Genomic DNA, 20,576 nt, shown 5'->3' on the forward strand with positions numbered 1-20,576 from the left:
ACAATGCACGGAAACAGACCCTTCAGTTTAACTCATCCATGATGACCGGATGTTCCAGTCTGACCCAGTGCCAAGTTCCAGCATTTGGCCCATATCCCTCTAAACCCAAATTATTTATCTAGACACTTTTTAACTGGTGTAATTGTACCCACATCCACACCTTTCTCTGGCATCATGTCACACACACACACACACACACCCCTCCGCATGAAAAAAATTGTCCCTGACATCCTTTACACCCCTTGCCACCCACAACAACCCCAGTCCATTCCTTATGCCACCCATAGCGCCCCTGTCCATTCTCGCCTGCCACTCACAGCGCCCCCTGTCCATTTCACCCCACCACCTATTGCACCCCTTGTCCATTCCTCCTGCCACTTGCAGCACTCCCTGTCCATTCTGCTCCTGCCACCCACAGCGCGCCCCCTGTGCATCCCACCAGCCACCCACAGCGCCCCCGTCCATTCTCCCCGTCACCCTCAGTGCCCCTGTCCATTCCCTCCCTGTCTATTCCCCCTTCACCCTGCACACCACCGCAGTCCATTCCCCCATCCACTGCGCAACCTATCCATTCTCTCTCAATCCCCAGCTTCTTGAATATTCTCCCTCTATACCCCAAACTCCCTGTCCATTCTCCCTCACACCACCCTCTGCATCCCTGTTGTTTCTCTCCCCACCTTCTGCCCCCTGTCCAGTCCATCTCCCTACCTTCTGCCCTCCCATCTCATCTCTCTTCCCCCACCCTCTGTCCAATGTCCATTCTTCCAACACACACCCCCCACACCCTCTACTCTCTGTCCATTCTCTCTTGGCTCTCCACCCTTTGCCTCCCTGCACATTCTCTCTCTCTCCCCTCCACTCGTTCTCTCTCTAACCCCCACACCTTCTGTCCCTTGTCCATTCTCTCCCCATGTAGTGCCCACCATCTATTCTCTCTCCTCCCACACTCTGCAACTCCCATTCACTCTCTCTCCTCCCACTCTGCACCCCACTCCATTCTCTCTCATTCCTCCCCAACCCTCTGCCCCGCATTCTTTCTCTCTGTCTGGCACCTCCACCAATCTCTGTTTCCCTAGTCTCTGTCTTCCACCACCCTCTGCCCCCTGTCCATTTTCTTTCTCTCTGTCTCCAATCCATTCTGTCTCTTTTCTCCCCAGCAACAACTGCCCCACCCCTCACCGCCGTCCTTTCTTGTGCCTGGAGTCCTCTTTGATCACTGTATCAATCCCTTCGAAGGAGAGAGAGAGAGAGACAGACAGAGTGAGTGAGTGTGAGAGAGTGAGAGAGAATGAGTGAGTGAGAGTGAGTGAATGAGAGAGAGAATAAGAATGGATGGTGAGAAACATAGAAACTACAGCACAGAACAGGCCCTTTGGCCCACTATGCTGTGCCAAGATTTAATCCTATTGTAAAATATAGTAACTTAACCTATGCACCCCTCAACTCACTGCTATCCATATGCATGTCCAGCAGTCGCTTGAATGTCCCCAATGACTCTACTTCCACCACCACAGCTGGCAACGTATTCCATGCATTCACAACTCTCTGCGTAAAGAACCTACCTCTGATGTCTTCTCTATACCTTCGATTTTTTTTTAAAAAGAACTGCTAAAATCTTTCTGAAACTTGCATTGAAACATGAGCAGTCAGGCCACAGCTCAGTACAAGCTGTAAGGGGTCAATGGCCTTTTCCTAGTCTCACGAAATTGGTTCCAACTGTGTGGAAATAGTCACAGATTTGTACAGCACAGAAACAAACCCTTTGGTGCCCGCCGACCAGATATCCTAAATTAATCTAGTGACCTATTTGCCAGCATTTGACCCACATCCATCTAAATCCTTCCTATTCATATTCCCATCCAGATGCATTTTAAATATTATCATTGTACCAGCCTCCACCACTTCCTCTGGCAGCACATTCCATACACGTATCACCCTCTGTGCGAAAAGATTGCTCATTAGTTCTCTCAGAAATCTTCCCCTCTCACCATAAACCTGTGCCCTCCAGTTCTGGACTCGACCCTGGGGAAACGTCTGAAAAGAAATACAAACGTTGAGCAGCCAGACAAAATGCAAAAGCAAGAAAATGTCGAACCACAGGGAAAAACAAATTGTGGCTCTACACTTTTTTTTCTCTGATTGGTATTTGGACTTTTGAAATCTGTCAGTAACACCCAACATCCCCAGAGAGCATTCTGCGAATGTTTGCCGGTGTCAGTAACGCAATGCGCATGCACGCCAGTGTTAGCAAAATACTGGGCACGCTCATCACTGTCAGCAAAAAAAGGCGCGCGATCTTCTTTTGTTGCTCCAATACCGAGCCTTGGAGGACTGGAAGGAGGCTGGTCCTCCTGCCAATCAGAACCACTCCATTGTCTGAATGCGGAAGTTGGACCATGAGCTTCTGAAGTTGCTACTCCTGTTTTCTGAATGAACATTGAGCTTCACCCAAACTGCAAATTCCTTCCTCTGTCCAAGATCTGAGAGTACGGCACTCTCTTTTCTCGCCCCATTTTCCATTTCTTTTTCATTCTTGCGTTCAGTTGTTGACTTGCAGCAACTGAAAGGATAGGAAGGGGACAGACTCTGGAAACGTTGGTCCATGTCTGTATCTCAATTGGCAAAATAGACAGGCAGGAGGCTAGAAGAACACAGCAGGCCAGGCAGCATCTGGAGGCAGAGAAGTCGACGTTTCGGGTGTATCCCTTCTACAGGATTGGGATGAGTAAAAGGGGGCTGCAGATGAAGGGGATGCTGGGGGTAGGGTGGTGAAATGGGGATAAGTGAAGACAGGTAGAGCGTACAACCTGGTGGGTCAATGGGAGGAAGGAATCTGGCTGGTGGCTGGGAGGAGTGGAAATGAGGGGTATGATGCTGAGAAGGGAGTTGGAGAATGGGAAGGGAGGTGATTTGAAATTGGAAAGCTCAATGTTGAGTCCTCTGGGCTGTAAGTTGCCCAGGTGGAAGATGAGTGTTGTTCCTCCAATTTGCAGTTTGGTTCTTTGTGGCAATACAGGAGGCCTAAGATGGTCATGTCAGAAAGGGAGTGGGATGGGGAATTTAAATGAGTGGTGACTTGGAGGTCTGGTCAACTTCTGCGGATTCGCCTGCGATGTTCGGCGAACCGTTCCCCAAGTTTACGCTCAGTCTCTCTGATGTAAAGAAGACTACAATTTGCAAACAGGTGGCAAATGCAATACCACAATGTGAAGTTATAGCTTTTGCTGTGAAGAAAAAGCAGAAAGGATGTGTATTGTTTAAATGATGATATATTGGGATGTGGAGAAAGTGAGAACTGCAGATGCTGGAGATCAGAGTCAAAGTGTGGCACTGCAAAGGCGGAGCAGGAGAGTCGACATTTCTGGCACGAGCTCTTCATCAGGAATGATGTGTGGATGTACAAAGAGTCCTTCTACACCAGTCACTGCCAGTTGTCAGACAGGTGCAGCAAACAATCAGCAAGGCCAGTGGTATGTTAACAAGAGGAATTCAGCTCAAAAGTGCGGATGCATTACTGCAGTTAGGTGGTCATTTCAAGGCTGAATTCGTCTGATTTTTGAACAACGAAGCAGTGAATATTTACGGGGTAAGGCAAGAAAATGATTTTAAGACCAATATAAAACAATTAGAGTCATGCCGCACAGAAACAGACCCTTCAGGCCAACTTGTGCATGCTGACTATATTTACAAACTAAACCAGTCCCACCTGCCAGTGTTTGGCCCATGTCCCTCCGAACCTTTCCTATTCAAGTACTTATCCAAATGTCTTTTAAATGTTGTTACTGTAGCTGCATCCATCACTTCCTCTGGATATTCATTCCACACACAAGTCACTGTGTTTGTTTGTTTTTTAAAAAAGTGCCCGTAATGTCTTTTTAAAATCTTTCTCCTCTCACCTTCAAATTTGCTGCCTAATCTTGAAACCCCCACCCTTGGGAAAGGATACCCCGCAGTGACCTCATCTCTGTCCCTCATAATTGTATAAACCTCTGTAAGGTCACCTCTCAACTTCCTGTGCTCCAGTGAAAGTGTCCCAGCCTAGATGTTGGCAGATTCAGAACCAGTTATGATCTGTTGAATGCTGCTGCAGGCTTGAAAGACCAAATGGCCTTCTGCTTCCAATTCTCACTCTGTGTCCGAGGCAGCAAGGACCATAGGAGCAGAAATTAGGCCATTCAGCCCATCAGGTCTGCTCTATCACTCTATCATGGCTAATAGGTTTCTCAACCTCATTCTCCCACTTTGTCCCTATAACCCTCTATCTCCTTGATACTCAAGTCTCCATCTCAGTCTTAAATATCCTCAATGACCTGGCCTCCACAGCCTTCTATGGCAGTGAATTCCATAGATTCACCACTCTCTGGCTGAAGAAGTTTCTCCTTACCTCCATTCTGAAAGGTCTTCCCTTTACTCTAAGGCTGTGCCCACTGGTTCTAGTCTCTCCAGCCAGTGGAAACATCTTCCCTACCTCCACTCTATTCAGGATGTTCAGGATTCAGTATTCTTCATGTTTCAATTAGAACTCCCCTACCCCCGAGTGTGGGCCTGTTAACCAGCATGAACCTGACCCTTCAGGTTGTGGAGAAAGTGAGGTCTGCAGATGCTGGAGATCAGAGCTGGAAATGTATTGCTGGAAAAGCGCAGCAGGTCAGGCAGCATCCAGGGAACAGGAGAATCGACGTTTCGGGCATAAGCCCTTCTTCAGGAATGAGGAACGTTTGTCCAGCAGGCTAAGATAAAAGGTAGGGAGGAGGGACTTGGGGGAGGGGCGTCGGAAATGTGATAGGTGGAAAGAGGTCAAGGTGAGGGTGATAGGTCAGACTGGGGTGGGGGCGGAGAGGTCGGGAAGAAGATTGCAGGTTAGGAAGGCGGTGCTGAATTCGATGGATTTGACTGAGACAGGGTGGGGGGAGGGGAAATGAGGAAACTGGTGAAATCCGAGTTCATCCCTTGTGATTGGAGGGTTCCTAGGCGGAAGATGAGGCGTTCTTCCTCCAACCGTCGTTTTGTTGTGGTCTGACGATGGAGGAGTCCAAAGACCTGCATATCCTTGGTGGAATGGGAGGGAGAATTGAAATGTTGAGCTACAGGGTGGTTGGGTTGGTTGGTCCGGGTGTCCCAGAGGTGTTCTCTGAAACGCTCCGCAAGTAGCCGGCCTGTCTCCCCAATATAGAGGAGGCCACATCGGGTGCAGAGGATGCAATCGATGATGTGTGTGGAGGTGCAGGTGAATCTGTGGCGGATATGGAAGTTTCCTTTGGGGCCTTCGAGGGAGGTGAGGGGGGAGGTGTGGGCGCAAGTCTTGCACCTCCTGCGGTTGCAGGGGAAGGTGCCAGGAGTGGAGGTTGGGTTGGTGGGGGGTGTGGATCTGACGAGGGAGTCACGGAGGGAGTGGTCTTTACGGAATGCTGATAGGGGAGGGGAGGGAAATATATCCTTGGTGGTGGGGTCCGTTTGGAAGTAGCGGAAATGACGGCGGATGATGCGCTGTACATGGAGATTGGTGGGGTGGTAGGTGAGGACCAGTGGGGTTCTGTCCTGGTGGCGGTTGGAGGGGCGGGGCTCAAGGGCGGAGGAGCGGGAAGTGGAAGAGATGCGGTGGAGGGCATCGTCGACCACGTCGAGGGGGGAAATTGCGGTCCTTGAAGAAGGAGGCCATCTGGTTGTGCGTTTTTGGAACTGGTCCTCCTGGGAGCAGATGCGGCGGAGTCAAAGGAATTGGGAGAATGGTTTGGCTTCAGGTTGTGGTACAGCAGGGATTAGGTTGAGCAAACTGAGAATGGAGGGAGAGTATGTGAGATGGAGATATTCAAATTCTAGGGACTAAGAGGGGAAATAGAGTTCACTATAAATTTAGAATTGATTGGATGGGCTGAGGGCCAAGGAGCGGCAAATGGCATTTAATTTAGAGAAATGCGTTGTTTGAATTTTGGTCAAGCAATCCAGGCAGAACTGTTCAGGGGAGTGTTGCAGAACAAAGAGACCTTGAAAGTGGAGTCGCAGGTAGAAAGGATAGTGAAGAAAGCGTTTGATATGCTTTCCTTTATTGGTCAGAGCATTGAGTACAGGAGTTGGGAGGTCAAGTTGCAGCTATACAGGGCATGTTTGGAAGACTGCATTCGTTTCTTGTGGTCTGTTATAGGAAAGATATTGTGTAACTTTGAAAGAGGTTGGGAAAGATTTACAAGGCTTTTGCCAGAGTTGGAGGGTTCGAGCTACAGGGAGAGGCTGAATACGCCGGGGATATTTTCCCTGGAGCATCGGAAGCTGAGGGCTGACCTTATAGACATTCATAAGGAGATGGATAGGGTGAATACCCAAGGCCTTTACCCCAGGGTAGGGGAGACCAATACTAGAGGGGCATATGTTTGAAGTGAGAGTGGAGTTTTAAAAGGCATCTGGATGGGTACATGAATAGGAAGGATTTAGAGAGATATGGGCCACATGCAGGCAAATTGGACTAGATTAATTTAGGATAACTGTTTGGCACAGATGAGTTGGACTGAAGGGTCTGTTTCCGTGCTGTATGACTCTAATCGTCTTCGGTGAAAGCAGAAGTCTGGCTGTGAAGACTTGGACTTTCAGAGCAGCTTCCAAAGATGCTTTGCCCTTACTGGGAGCAGAAGAGTTTGACTGAAGCGTGTCGGTGTTAATGCCTTGATGTTTCATTTTGCTCCCACCTTCCTGGGGACATTAACCATTTCATGCCTGGTTGTTCCTCAAGAAGCTGAATTGCAGGTTCACCCTGAATTGACATGTTTTTTTTTTGCTTCCCAAAATCAGACATGCTCAGGTCCAGCATTATCCCAGTGCAGTGAAAGATGTTAACTTTCAGGTGGAGTTATCCAAAATGCAGAGAGATGTCAGTCTTGACATTTTTACTTTTCTGTCCCTGTAAGATCTTGAATCCACGCCTTCAAGAGAATTAGTTAGAGTGGAATGAAAGCAGAGGGGAAAGAGAGTGAGTGGGATGGTGCTTTCCATTTTCCATCCTTTACCCGGTCTGGCCTACACGTGACTCCAGACCCATAGCAGTGCGTTTAACTCTACAGTACCCCCCAACCCCTGCTCTGGCAAATGAGCAGGGCGAAACTTATTTGGAGAAAGTTAGGACTGCAGATGCTGGAGATCAGAGCTGAAAATGTGTTGCTGGAAAAGCGCAGCAGGTCAGGCAGCATCCAAGGAGCAGGAGAATCGACGTTTCGGGAAACTTATTTGGATACAGGGTATGGGTTGAAATTGCTGAGTGAGGCAATACTTCCTCTGGGTTAAGGATGTACCAAGGATCCAATTACAAAGGGACAACTCGGTGCTGACCAATAGTAAAGAAAGTGAGGTGGGATGAGGGGGGAGTGTGTTTGCTTTGACCTTGAGCTTTTTTAAAAGCAGCTACTTTTTCTCTGCCTTTTTGCTGGGGAGATCTGAAGCTCTAGCAAAGTTGGGTCACAATAAAGGTTACCTGGATTTACCGCCAAGCTCAGGCTCTCATTGAAAGCTTTGAGCTCCAAGAGGCTTTGTTTTAAAGCTGCTCATTTCTTTCAGCACTAAGTTTCCAATGTCGTGTATCAGATGGAGCAGTGAATGAGTAGCTAGTATCATTAGAAACTGTAAACTTTTCAGGAGTGCAGAGTGCGTCGTTTCATCGGCATTGTGAAGTTTAATTGCAGCACCGGGAGGTGTGGGCTGTTTTCACTAGAAGCGATGTGGAGGTGCTGGTATTGGACTGGGATGGATAAAGTTAAAAATCACACAACACCAGGTTATAGTCCAACAGGTTTATTTGGAAGCACTAGCTTTCAGTGTGCTGCTCCTTCATCAGGTAGCTGTGGAGTAGGATCAGAAGACATGGATTTTATAGCGAAAGATCACAGTGTCATGCAACTTATAGGATATATTGAACAAGTGGGCGGCACGGTAGCAGTGGGCGGCACAGTGGCACAGTGGTTAGCACTGCTGCCTCACAGCGCCAGAGACCCGGGTTCAATTCCCGACTCAGGCGACTGACTGTGTGGAGTTTGCATATTCTCCCCGTGTCTGCGTGGGTTTCCTCCGGGTGCTCCGGTTTCCTCCCACAATCCAAAGATGTGCAGGTCAGGTGAATTGGCCATGCTAAATTGTCCATAGGTAAATGTAGGGGTATGGGTGGGTTGCGCTTCGGCGGGTCGGTGTGGACTTGTTGGGCCGAAGGGCCTGTTTCCACACTGTAATGTAATCTAATCTAATCTAATCTAAAAGTCTAGATTGCTGTTAAACCATTCATTTTTTAGAATGGGTTGCAGGTTTTGGTTCATTAATATGTAAATCCCAGAACAGCATTTAAGTCACATTCTCAAGATGACTTAAGGTTTTATTTAAAAAAAGGTGACATTTCAGCTCAGACACTGCATCAAAGATGAGAGGTTCAATTCGGTCAGTATCCCAATCTTGAATCAGACTGGTTCTATTTCCAAAGTAGGAATTCATAAAATATTACATGGATTGACTGCCTGCAGTTTGTGTGCTTTTTGAGAAAAATTGAATATATCTGCAAATATAATTCTGCCAATACAAATTCACCCCATAGAGTTGAGTGCGCGTTCATGAGAGAGTGTGAATGTGTGCATGTGAATTTGTGCATGAGAGTGCATGTTAGAGTGTGTGCATGCTTTGTAAAGTGAGAGTGTGATGGAGTATAAGCCTGTGAGTGTGTTGGAGGGTTGTGTGTGTGTTTGTATGAGAGAGGTATGAATAAAAGCGAGGGCTTGCATTTTGTGAAAACAAGGAAGGGCAGGACTTGTACAGTTAATGGTAGGGCCCTGGATTGTGTTGTAAAAGAGAGACATGTGGGGGGGGGGAGAATTCAGGAACCTTTTTAGAGAGGCTGGGACTTCTTTTGTTGGAGCGTAGGAGGCTGAGAGATGACCTCATTGAGATGTATACAATCATGAGCAGTGGAGGTAAGGTAAATAGCAAAGGGCTCTTTCTTCGCATAAAACTAGGGGTTTTTAAAATGATCTCAAAGCTAGGGGACATATTTCTTTAAGGTGAGAGGAGAGAGAGATTTAAAAGGAACCTGATGGGCAATGTTTCGACAGAGGGTGGTTTGCATGTGGAATGAACTTGCTGAGGAAGTGGTAGATGCAAATACATTTACAATGTTTAAACGACATTTGGATGGGTACATGAATGGAAAGGTTTAGAGGGATATGGGCCAAATGCAAGCAAGTAGGACTAGTTTCGTTTGGGAATCCTGGTCGGCATGGATGAGTTGTTTCTGTGTTGTATACCTCTGAACCAGAAGTGATCTTATTGAAACCAGTAGAATTCTGAAAGGGGCTTGACAGGAGAAGCGTAGATAAAATACTTCTTTTTGGGGGTGTCATAGAATCCTGACGATGTACAAGCAAACAATAGATCATCAATTGCATTTCGAGAGTGGTACTTCCAGCCCTGGTAATCTTGTCAGGTCAACAAAGAGAGACAGAGAGAGGATGTCACATCTAAAGTGCATACAGAAGAGTTGTTTCGGTTGTACAGTCAGTTGGCCTGTCCTCGGATGCTGCCTGAATTGCTGTGCTCTTCCAGCACCACTGATCCAGAGTTTCGGGCAAAAGCCCTTCATCCCGAAACGTCGATTTCGCTGTTCGCTGGTTCTGCACTCAGATGAGATTGGATCCTGCTTTTAATAGATCGTAATTGAAACTACAATGGAACATCTTAAATTCAAGGAATTTTGAATGGGCAAATCGAACTGTAACCTTTGAGATATGTTCTTCCATTAATAACGTTGGGTGACCCAAACGAGACATTTTTATTGATAGTTCCACAGTCATCTTCTAACTGGATTTTTTTCAGTGCAAACAATTTCTGGTGGAAGAAATTGTGTATCCTGGGAAGGCAAGGAAATAAATAAACGGTTGTTAAAAGCATTTTAACTGTGGACCCATGAGCTGCTCTTGTCTATTAAATCTCTCTTTATTTGCAGAAATAGGCCGTTAAAATGTCCATGTCCCTTTTAAAATGCAGATTTTCCCCTTTAGATATGATGACTTTCCGTTATTATGTCGGAATATCTCTTTAAATTGAGCTGTGAGCTTTCCCAATGTAGACAGGGCTCCTCGAAATGTTGCAGTGTCCCCCTGCAGCTGCAGAGCGAGACAGGAGAGTTTGTTTTTATGAATGAGCAGTTGTAGCGCGAGGTGGCTGTTGCTTGGTGACGGTGAGGCTCCCCGGCCCCGCCCATCCCTCCGTGCAGACGTCACGCGGGGGCGACGGCGGTTGGGAGGAGAAGGCGCTCGAGCGGGGAAGCGGCGGGAGGGCGGCCGTGAGGAAAATGGCGCCGTGCGGCCCGGGGCAGACACCCGTCACTGGGCACCGCCGCCTTCCTGGCGCAGCTGCTGTGTCACAGCCACACCGGCCGGCTGTACAGCAGGCAGGAGCCGGTGAGCATTCTGGAGGCGGATGGGGTTAAGGGCCTGTTTGGGAACTCGTCGGCCGCCTGGGTGGTGGAGTTCTACTGGTCGTGGGGCGGCCCCTGTGTCAACTATGGGGCCACCTGGAAGGTACTGGGCCCGGGAGGTGAAAGGTGAGGCAGGTTGTGGGGGGGACGGAGGGGAAGGAATGTGGGGCCTGTCCTGTCATAGTGACATTTTACACTCACTTTCCATCTGCTTTTACTGGGGCTTGTGATGTTTCCCCCTCACTGTTTGTTTAATCCTTGTGCTGTTTGCCCCTCACTGTTTGTTTAATCCTTGTGGTGTTTACCCCTCACTGTTTTTGTTAATCCTTGTGCTTTTTCCCCTTGCTGTTACTTGTACAATTGCTGAGGCTAGTGTCGAAATGCTAGTGAAGACTATGCACCAGCATGTATATGTTCCTCAGTCATTGAAGGGGCAGAACCTGTTGAGAATGGTTAGTAAAGCATGTGCTGTACTAATCCTTGTTAACATGGATATAGTTTGTTATTTTTCAAAGTATACTTTTTATTATTTAGAGTCATAAAGATGTACAGCATGAAAACAGACCCTTCGATCCAACCTGTTCGTGCCGCCAGATATCCTAAATCTAGTCCTATTTGCCAGCACTCATATCCCTCTAAACCCTTCTTATTCATATCTCAATCCAGATGCCTTTTAAGAGCTGTAATTGTACCACTTCCTCTGGTAGTTCATTCCATAAGTGCACCATCCCACTCTCTGCATGGAAACTTTTCCCCTTAGGTACCTTTTATATCTTTTCGCTCTCTCCCTAAACCTATGCCCTCTAGCTCTGAACTTCACGCCCGCACTTGGGAAAAGACATTAAAAAAAGTTGAGCCGCCAGACAAGATGCAAAAGCAATAAAATATCGAGCCGGGGGGGGGGGGGAGAAATTGTGGCTCTACCCTCTCTTTTTTTCTCCTATTGGCATTTGGACACTTAAAATCTGTCAATAATGCCAGCATCACCACTGAGCATATTGCGTACGCTCCTTTGTGTCAACAAGCACGGCGCATGTTCACCAATGCCACCAAAACATTGCGCGTGTTCCTCACTGTCGGCAGAAAAGTGGTGAGACCTTCTTTTGATTGACCAAGAGCACAACACTCTGATTTCTCATCCCCGTTTCTATTTATTTTTCATTGAGGTTCATTTGCTGCAACTGAAAGGAAAGGGAGTGAATCCAGGGAGGGGACAGACTCGGGAAAAGTTGGTCCAGCTCTTTGACTCAATTGGCAAAACAGACAGGCAGGAGGCTGGAAGAACGCAGCAAGCCAGGCAGTATCAGGTCAAGAAGGCTTGTTCAGGACTGGGGGTAGGTGTCGGGGGAGCTGCAGAACAGGGGGCAAGGTGGTGAATTGGAGATAGGTGGGGACAGGTAGAGGGTACGACCTGGTCGGTCACTGGGAGGAAGGAATCTGGTTGGTGGCAGAGAGGAGGGGGAGGGGATTCAAGGGGTGGGGAGGGAGGTTATTTGAATTTGGAGAACTCAATGTTGAGTCCTCCAGGCTGTAGGCCGCCCAGGTGGAACATGTGTTGTTCCTCCAATTTGCGGTTTGGTTCGTTGAGGCAATGGAGGAGGCCTAAGATGGTCATGTCAGAAAGGGAGTGGAAAGGGGAAGTAAAATGGGTGGTGACTGGGAGGTTTGGTTGGCTTCTGCAGACCCAGCTGCCGCTTGGCGAACCATTACCCAAGTTTACCCTCGGTCTCCCCAATGTAGAGAAGACCACAATTGGCAAGCACATGGCAAATACAGTACTCTAATGTGAAGTTAGAACTTTTGCTGTGGAGGGGAAGCAGAAAGGAGGTGCGTTGTTTAAATGTATTGGGATATGGAGAAAGTGAGGAGGCAGATGCTGGAGATCAGAGTTGAAAAGTGTGGTGTTGGAAAAGCACAGCAAGTCAGACAGCATTCCAGGAGCAGGAGAGTTGACATTTGGGGCACGAGCCCTTCATCAGGAATGATATGTGGATGTACAAAGGGGCTTCCACACCAGTCAATGCCAGTTGTCAGGTGCAGCGTGCAATGAGCAATGCAAGTGGTATATTAGCAAGAGGAATTGAGTTCAGAAGTGGGGATGTCTTCCTGCAGTTAAGGGGTCATTGAATATATTCAAGGCTGAGTTCATCTGATTTTTGAACAACAAAGAAGTGGATGTTTATGGGAAAGGTGAGAAAATGTGTCTGGACATTCATTCCACACACAAACCACTCTCTTTTATTTTAAAAATGCTGCTCCTCAAGTCTTTTTAAAATCTTTCTCCTCTCACCTTCAAAATTTGCTCCCTAATCTTAAAACTCCCACCAAGGGCAATGACACCCACCGTCCACCTCACCTACCCCCCCCCCCCCCTCATGATTGTATACAACCTCTATAAAGGTTACCTCTCAACCTCCTGTGCTCCAGTGAGAAAAGTCCCACCCTATCCACCTAGATGTGGGTAGATTAATACCCAGTTATGATGTGTTCAATGCTGGTGCAGGCTCGAAAGACCCAATGGCCTACTCCTACTCCTAATTCTGACACTTTCCAGGACAGCAAGAGACCACCAGACATAGGAGCAGAAATTAGACCATTTAGCCCAGCAGGTCTGTTCATACCACACAATCGTGGCTGATAAGTTTCTCAATCCCATTCTTTTGCTTTCTCACTGAAACCCTCGATCCCCTTGATTCTCAAGAACCTGTCTATCTCAGTCTTAAATATCCTCTGACCTGGCCTCCACAGCCTGCTGTGGCAGTGAATTCCATAGATTCACCATTCTCTGGCTGAAGACGTTTCTCCTTATTTCCGCTCTGAAAGGTCTTCTCTTTACTCTAAGGCTGTGTCCTCGGCTCCTTGTCTCTTCTACCAATGGAAACATCTTCCATTGTCCACTCTGACTCGGCTGGTCAGTATTTTGACTCTTCAGGATGAGGTTCAGCAAAGTGAAAACGGAGGTGGGAGTTTGTGGTATGGAGACTTTCAGCTTCTGGGAATAAGAGAGCAATGAGAGTTCGCTATAAATTAGAATTTATGGGATGGGTAATGGGCTGAGGAGTGGAAGATAAAGTTTAATTTCGAGGAATTAAGGTATTGCATTTTGGTCAAGCAATCCAGACAGGACTGACACAGTTTAGTGGAGTGTTGCTGAACAAAGAGACCTTGGAATCGCAGATAGTTAGTTAGGCTAGTGAAGAAGGTGTTTGGTATGCTTTCCTTTATTGGTCAGAGCATTGAGTAAAGGAGTTGTGAAGTCATGTTATGGCTGTACATTGGTTAGGGCATTTTTGGGATACTATGTTAAATTTTGCTCCCACTGATATAGGAAAGAACTTGTGAAACTTTGAAAGGGGTCGTGAGAATGTTTATATCTTTAAAACTTGGCCTTAAACATTTAGACTAAAATGTAATGTTAAATTATAGAACATTTGCTCCACACTAGAAAATAGACAGACAGGCAGGGAGGATAAGGCAATTAAGAACATTTGCCTTAACATCAGTGAATTTGTATAAACAGGATATTGAGTGATAACATTCACGGCTGTTCCTTTGTGAAATGAATAAGTGTTTGATTCTGACCTCAAAATGAAACTCTGTATCTATTACTTCCCTCCTGAATTATTGTTCTTCACTGTTATCTGTCTAGTTCAGAACATGCAGTGCTTTTGTAAAAAATTTCATATAAAGAAAGCATGTTTGCGACAGCACCGCCTTTGTAAAAAAACACGTGTATAAAGATAGTATACAGAGTAGCCCGCCAGGGCTCTTGAAAGAAGAGTGGTTGCTACTCTTTAGGTTAATAGAATCCAGTTAGCTTGACTTACAGGTATCATTGTTATGTTGTAATGGTGATGGTATTAATGAAAAGGATAATTTTAAAATTAAACTAAACTGTCTAAGAGTTTTATTTTAATTCCAGACTTCCAAAGAGTACGATCTCTGGGACAAACTGATAGGCTTACAGGTCTGAGTCTACAAGGGACTCCATGGGCAGTCTCATATCTGTACTTTATCAATTTGGCGCTGCGAGCAGAGTTCCAACAAGGGCTACATTTGAGTGAAACTGGAAAAGAGGAGCTCCACGTAAGGGTTGGACGTGAGACCAATGGGCCCACAAGGTAAGATTGTACATTGATTGCTCTCAGTCTGCATCTTTGTGTGGTGCTTCCCCCATTTCACACTCACAGTACCCTGACGGAACCCTAAATGAGATCGTTTAAATAGGACTAAAAACAGAAACTGTCAGGGTGTTACAATGTTGAGAATGTTTTGTAGAAATCATTAGTCTTGTTGTTTGTTGTCAGGTTGTTGATTAGTGAAAGCTGTAAGTCAAGATTATCTTCTCTGTTGTATCTGTTCAGCTTGGCTTGTCCTGCTTGGCTCTACTGTTTTATCTTGTTTGTCAGTTATGGTTTTTTCTGTTTGGGTGTTCTTCATTTATGAAATATAGAGGGTGGCTGCTGCTTTTGTCTTTTTTAAAAAAAAAACAAGCTGGCCAGCGATACCATTTTTGCATACTTTGTTAAGCAACTATGTGCCACAGCCAGAATTTGAGACTTCTGGAATGCGAGGGCCTCATTCTGTGTGTGTGTGGTGGGTGTGGGGTGTGTGTGGGTGTGTGTCTTGCAGAAAGCTGAATCCTTTGAGATTTGGTTTGGATGCACATTTTCTTGTTGACGAGTGAATGTTTGTGTTTTGTGGGGTCGGAGCCCCTGTAGATCAGTAGTTTTATGAAGATTTAAAGTAGGTAGGATAACTATGAGCGTGCCCCTAAATAAGATGTAAGACAAATGTCCCCTAACAGAAATAACAAGTCTGTTTCCTTAATTATGAGAAACAATTAAGGAGAATATCAGCTGCATCAGCTCAACAGAATAAGGATTGGTCTCTAGGAGGCACACATGATTTAACTCTATTCACTAAAATTGAACAAGGGATTTGGGAAAAAAGAAAGGGAAGTAAGCTGAAAGAAGTCTTATCAGAGTGGAAAAGGGTAGCTTGGGGAAAAATGGGAAAAATCCATGCAATCATCATGGAGACAAAACTGTACTAAAAGGGGAATTAGTCCATTAACTGAGGAAGGACGTGAACTAAATTGGACAGAACTAAAACATAAATGTGAAGCACATGATTTGGAAGCAGAATTGGAATTGGAATTGGCTAGGGAGAAAATAAAAAAAAAAAGCAAAGATTCAGAATCTACGTTGAAACGTCAAGGGCACTAAAGAAAAAGGAAACTGGTGAATAAACAACAGACTGCAATTGCAGCTGCGCAGGACGAAGCTGACAGGGACTGTTCCTTATACCCTATCCTCCCCCTCTTCCAAAGACCCATTACTAAAGAATCCTGATCCATTTGTGGATGGGATACTGATTCGGAGAAGGAAATATTTTATGCCTCTCATCCTGTCAGCTGACCACCTTGGGTTCCCTGCCTGAACACTCCCGCCTTACTCTGATGACGAACGTGCCAAGGCTCATGACCTTCACCCAGAATTCGGTGCCTACTGTACTAGGAGTCAATTAAAATATAAACCTGGAAGAAACACTGAAGAGACTCCTTTTGATTTCCACTGCCCCTAAACTAATAAGTCCTGAAGACATCAATGATTTGCAATCAAAGTCTCGGGACCTTAATATCGGTCCTTGCACTCACCCTGAAGTGGGAGGGGCAAGAAGAGGTTCCTAGCCCACATGCTCTGAATCTGGGACAAGCCCAATTTGTGGATCTTTATCAACCATGGAAACTTCATGACTCTTGAGCATTATCAATAAGGCTGCAGATTATGAAAGGAATCCTGAGGGATCTGTTAATTACAATAATAGGACTAAGACCATTTATAATGTTGCCTCCCAAGACCTATTCACCTCAGAGTGCAGCCTTTTGCCTGAAAAATGGGCTAGTTCTTAGAAATTTTACAAGGTAATAATCATACCCAGCTTGTCCGGCACCCAGCCGAAACTATCAGATTGGATTATTACCTGTCTCCACCAAGCAGTGAGTCATGCAGTTGATGTGGGTAAAGTCTTAACATGTAAACCTAGCTCGGGCAAAGGGGCTGAGGAGTTCCTTACCCACTTTAAGGACTGCTATGGCGCTTTCTCTGGTGATGCTAACTACTTACAAGGGTGATCATCCCAATTTAATGCCCTATGTATGACAGTCTTACCTGATCAGGTACGGAAAGCTATTAAAACCCACAACATCCACTGGCAAGATGCTGAGATTGCACAATTCAGCTGAGAGGTTTGTTACTTCTGGGAAGTAAAGGATCCCAAGAGTAAGGCTACCATTGGCACGGTCAAGACAGAACTTGCCCAAACTACAGTGGCTAAACCTAAAACCAGGATTCAAAGAAGACCTTTCCGTCTGCAAGGTCAGTCAAGCTAGCAAATGAAACCCTTATACTATTGTCCAGTATGGCAGGACAGTAGAAATGGTACTGTGTATTCACAACATCCCAATGGGCCTTGCGGTCCTCCTATGTATCCTTCCACAACAGTCCATGATGCCCCTATACATCCTCTCATTACTCTTCACTGCCTCCCCCACCCCCCCTAGAGTCCCCCAACAACTACATCTTTGTTTCAATTGCAATCAACCAGGTCATTGGTCCCAGAACTGCCCTTTCCATAGCAGTCCCTGGTTCATTACTGGAGTAAAAACAACAGACAATCTCCTGGTCTCCCTCCCCAATGAGCTCAGCAGGTTGCCCCTTTTACTGCACAAAACCCTTTTCAAAACTGACTCCCGGATATAGGGGTGCTTCCTGCTTTGAATTGTCCCGTACTTACCGCTAGCCCAGAGGATGGACCTATGCTAATTCTTAACATTATTGGCCACTATATTGAATTCATGTTTGACACAGGAGCCACTGTTTCATCACTTCCCATCCATCTTGCTAATGCTTTTGATTTTCAACTCTCGGAAGATGATGAAATCCTGCAATGTTTTGATGGTTCCTCTAATAAGTATACACATGCTGTCCCTCTGACAGTGGTGTGGAAAAATTGTATCACGCTTCCTTTTTGTTTTTCTGTAACTAATGGATTACGTATCCCTCTACTTGCTAGAGATCTCCTCTGTCCTCTAAATATTAGTATTGAATGTCATGATGATGGTATCCTGATTCAGGATACACCTCACTTTGTTCAATGCATCAATACCAAACCAAAGCCGCATCGATGGTGGTCATTTGATTTGGATCCTTATGCTTTCGATCCTATTTTACATACCCCCACATTACTTTAGCTTATGACTCATCCAGGAATGATCTCAGGCTTGAACACATACTATAATCCCTTACTTGGCACTACTCAGCACGCTTGGGTGATTGGTGAGATCAGGTCACCAGCTGGTGGCGTTCTTTTCGAGTCAGTTCCTCTTCATAGCTGGAAAACTGGCCCTCTCATCTTCCCCCGTGTCACCAGAACACACTTGAACCCAGAACACACAGTCCAAGAAGTGGGTTTTGATGCTAAGACTCTTTTTGACCGTGCTGATCAAACTTGCCGTGAAATTCAGCTGCTTGCTGAAGGTTCATTCCTATTTTATGCACAGCCTTAGTCGATCCATGGCAGCCTTCATCATCATCATGCCCACCCTCACCCATAGGACGCAGCATATCCTGGAGTCTGGGTGGTCTCTAAGACACAAGTGGGCCTTCCTAAAGTTCCACCCATCTCCATTCTGATCAAACCTAATTCTATCCTCCTGTCTATACCTCAATACCCCCTGAAACCAGAGGGTGAAGCTGGCATTCAACCTGTCATGATCCATTTCTACAGCAAGGCCATTCTTCTGTCAATACACCTATCTTTCCGATCCCTAAACCGGGACGTCCTGAATGTCGTTCATGACCTTCGTGAAGTAAATAAAATCATTGAGCCTCATCATCCTCCAGTTGCCAATCCTGCTACTATCCTCAGCGAAGTTCCAGTTGATGCCAAGATCTTCACTATCGTTGACCTCCAACATGCATTCTTTTGTCTCCCTTTGCATCCAGATAGCCCAATACATTTTTGCCTTCTTTTAAGGGCCACCAATATACATGGACTTGCCTACTTCAAGGGTTTTTTCACTCGCCCACACTCTTTTCAGAAACTCTTCACGCCCAGCTTGAATCATTTGAATTTTTTGGAGACGCTACCCTAGTTCAATGCATTGATGACCTCCTCGCTAGCCCTGACAAAGTGTCCAATTACACTGACTCCAATACCTTTCTCAACCATCCACATCAATGTGGCTATATTGTACCCCCCACAAAGTTAAGTTCCTAGGTACTGTAATTCTGAGTTCGGTGCTTGACACCTGAACGTATTGATCCTATTCTTTGTATTGCCCCTCCAACCACTCCTAAACAATACGGTAGTTTCTCAACTCCTTTATTGCCGACAATGGATTCCTAATTGTGCCCTTCTGACCCAAAGATTATCTCCCCTGTCCTCGTCTAATGAGCCTTAACGGTATGAACTCACCCCATAACAACTACAAGTCTTTACAGAGCTTAAAACTACCCTCTCTTCAGCACCCATGCTAGGCCGATGTTTGTATGACTGCCACTTTCATCTTTATGTTGCCATCCTTGATACCTGTGCTTCAGCTGTTCTCACCCAGCAACATGGCTCCTCTTGGCGCCCTATTGCCTATTTTTCTACTAAGCTTGACCCTGTTGCTCAAGGTATGTCTTCCTGCACCCAGATTCTCTCTGCCATCCACACTATGGTAGTGGCTGCCTCTAATATAACTTTACATCAAAATGTAGAAGTCTGTACCTCGCATTCTGCGGTATCCTTGCTTACCTCTAAACATACTCAGTCGTTATGGCTCGTCTCAGTCGCTATAAAATTTCATTACTCCTGAATCCACTTCTCCCCTTTAAGTACTGCTCTAACATTAACCCCCTAAACTCCTGCAGGAGGAATCGCTTGAACTGTCTGATCCTCCCCATGATTGTGTTCTCATAAATGAACTTGTTACTAAACCATGTCCTGATCTTACGGACGACACAGATGTGATCAACAAAATGGGTGAAGATGCAGGGAAGATACCTGCCCAACTGTCGTCTGATTCATGTGGATGGAATTTTACTTGCTGGTTATGATAGTTGTGTGGATGGATCATGTGGGATGTACTGATAGTCCTTGGTCTCATCCTAGGTGTGAGAAACAAAAGCTCACTCACTTTAATAATTTCAGTCCGAGACTAATTTCTGATCAGCCATTTATTTGTACACCTATAGATGGGTGCTTTGTCTAATTACCTGGTAAGGTAATGACAAAATGCACACCAAATCCAACAAACTCTCGAAATTTATACAGTTTGAATCCCCATATTTTTCCTTATTCCATTGTTTGTTCCCTGCTTCGCTTACGTCACAGATTTCCTTAAGACTGATCCCACAACTTCTGTTTATCCTGTCTTGTCCGTGACAAACTCTTATCTCTGACTCCCATAAGGGTGTTTGACGTCAGTCTATTGTAGATTATTGATTAGGCATATCTTTTCTTCTATCAGCATCTATTTCCATCCAGAGGCCACTTTGACCTCTTTGATTAGGGTTTGTTCCTGTGTCCCCGTGTAAGGGGGAAACAGATGCTTTCCTGTTTGCCCATATATCCACCATTGTTCTGTATTCACGTCTCATGCTAACATATCCTTTCTTTTTGCTGAATATGTATTTCTCATTCCTATTCTGTATCAGAATTTATACTTGCAGAAATAACATTAATTCATTTATATCCCACATAGGGATATACACTGTCGTCCGCTTATGCGTGAAATGGACTGTACGTTGTTTTTCACCTAAGCCAAAGAGGAATCTGGTTAATTGACATTGTCTATCCCTTTACCTCTATGCCTGAACTTTTCATGCTGAAATCCAGTATTTTTCAGACTCTGCTCCTCTGGACGATGACCTGGCAGAGGAGGCACTTGACTGATTTGACAATACAAATTGACTGAATGGACTGATTATAGTTATAAGCCAAGTAGTTGTCATGAAATAACAAAAGGAGGGAATAAGAAAGTCTATAGCCATAAAACTTGTCTTTAAACATTTAAACTAAAATGTAATGTTGAATTATAGAGCACATTTGCTGCACACTAGAAAATAGACAGGCAGGGAGGCTTGGT

At 45.6% G+C, this 20,576-nt stretch overlaps 1 protein-coding gene across 6 annotated transcripts in view; it reads left to right on the forward strand.

Moving 5' to 3' along the window:
* Positions 1–20,576, forward strand: part of LOC148144634 (uncharacterized) — a 65,674-nt gene that overhangs the window by 30,814 nt on the left and 14,284 nt on the right. For 2 of the 6 annotated variants that reach the window (XR_015751558.1, XR_015751560.1), the window contains exons 1-2: positions 10,322–10,421; positions 14,361–14,559. Coding sequence is in view for 1 of the 6 variants with exons in the window: in XM_087974999.1 (XP_087831125.1) it covers positions 10,525–10,564; positions 14,361–14,559 (239 nt within the window). In the remaining 5 variants the exon portion in view is untranslated. Of the gene's footprint in view, positions 1–10,321; positions 10,422–10,453; positions 10,565–14,360; positions 14,560–20,576 lie in introns of those variants that run through there. The other 4 variants (XM_087974999.1, XR_015751556.1, XR_015751559.1 and 1 more) reach the window with 4 other exon arrangements.

The sequence above is a fragment of the Chiloscyllium plagiosum genome, unplaced genomic scaffold (genome assembly GCF_037043375.1).
Source record: "Chiloscyllium plagiosum isolate Xiang-an unplaced genomic scaffold, Cpla_swu_hap1 HiC_scaffold_27, whole genome shotgun sequence".
Lineage (NCBI taxonomy): Eukaryota > Metazoa > Chordata > Chondrichthyes > Orectolobiformes > Hemiscylliidae > Chiloscyllium > Chiloscyllium plagiosum.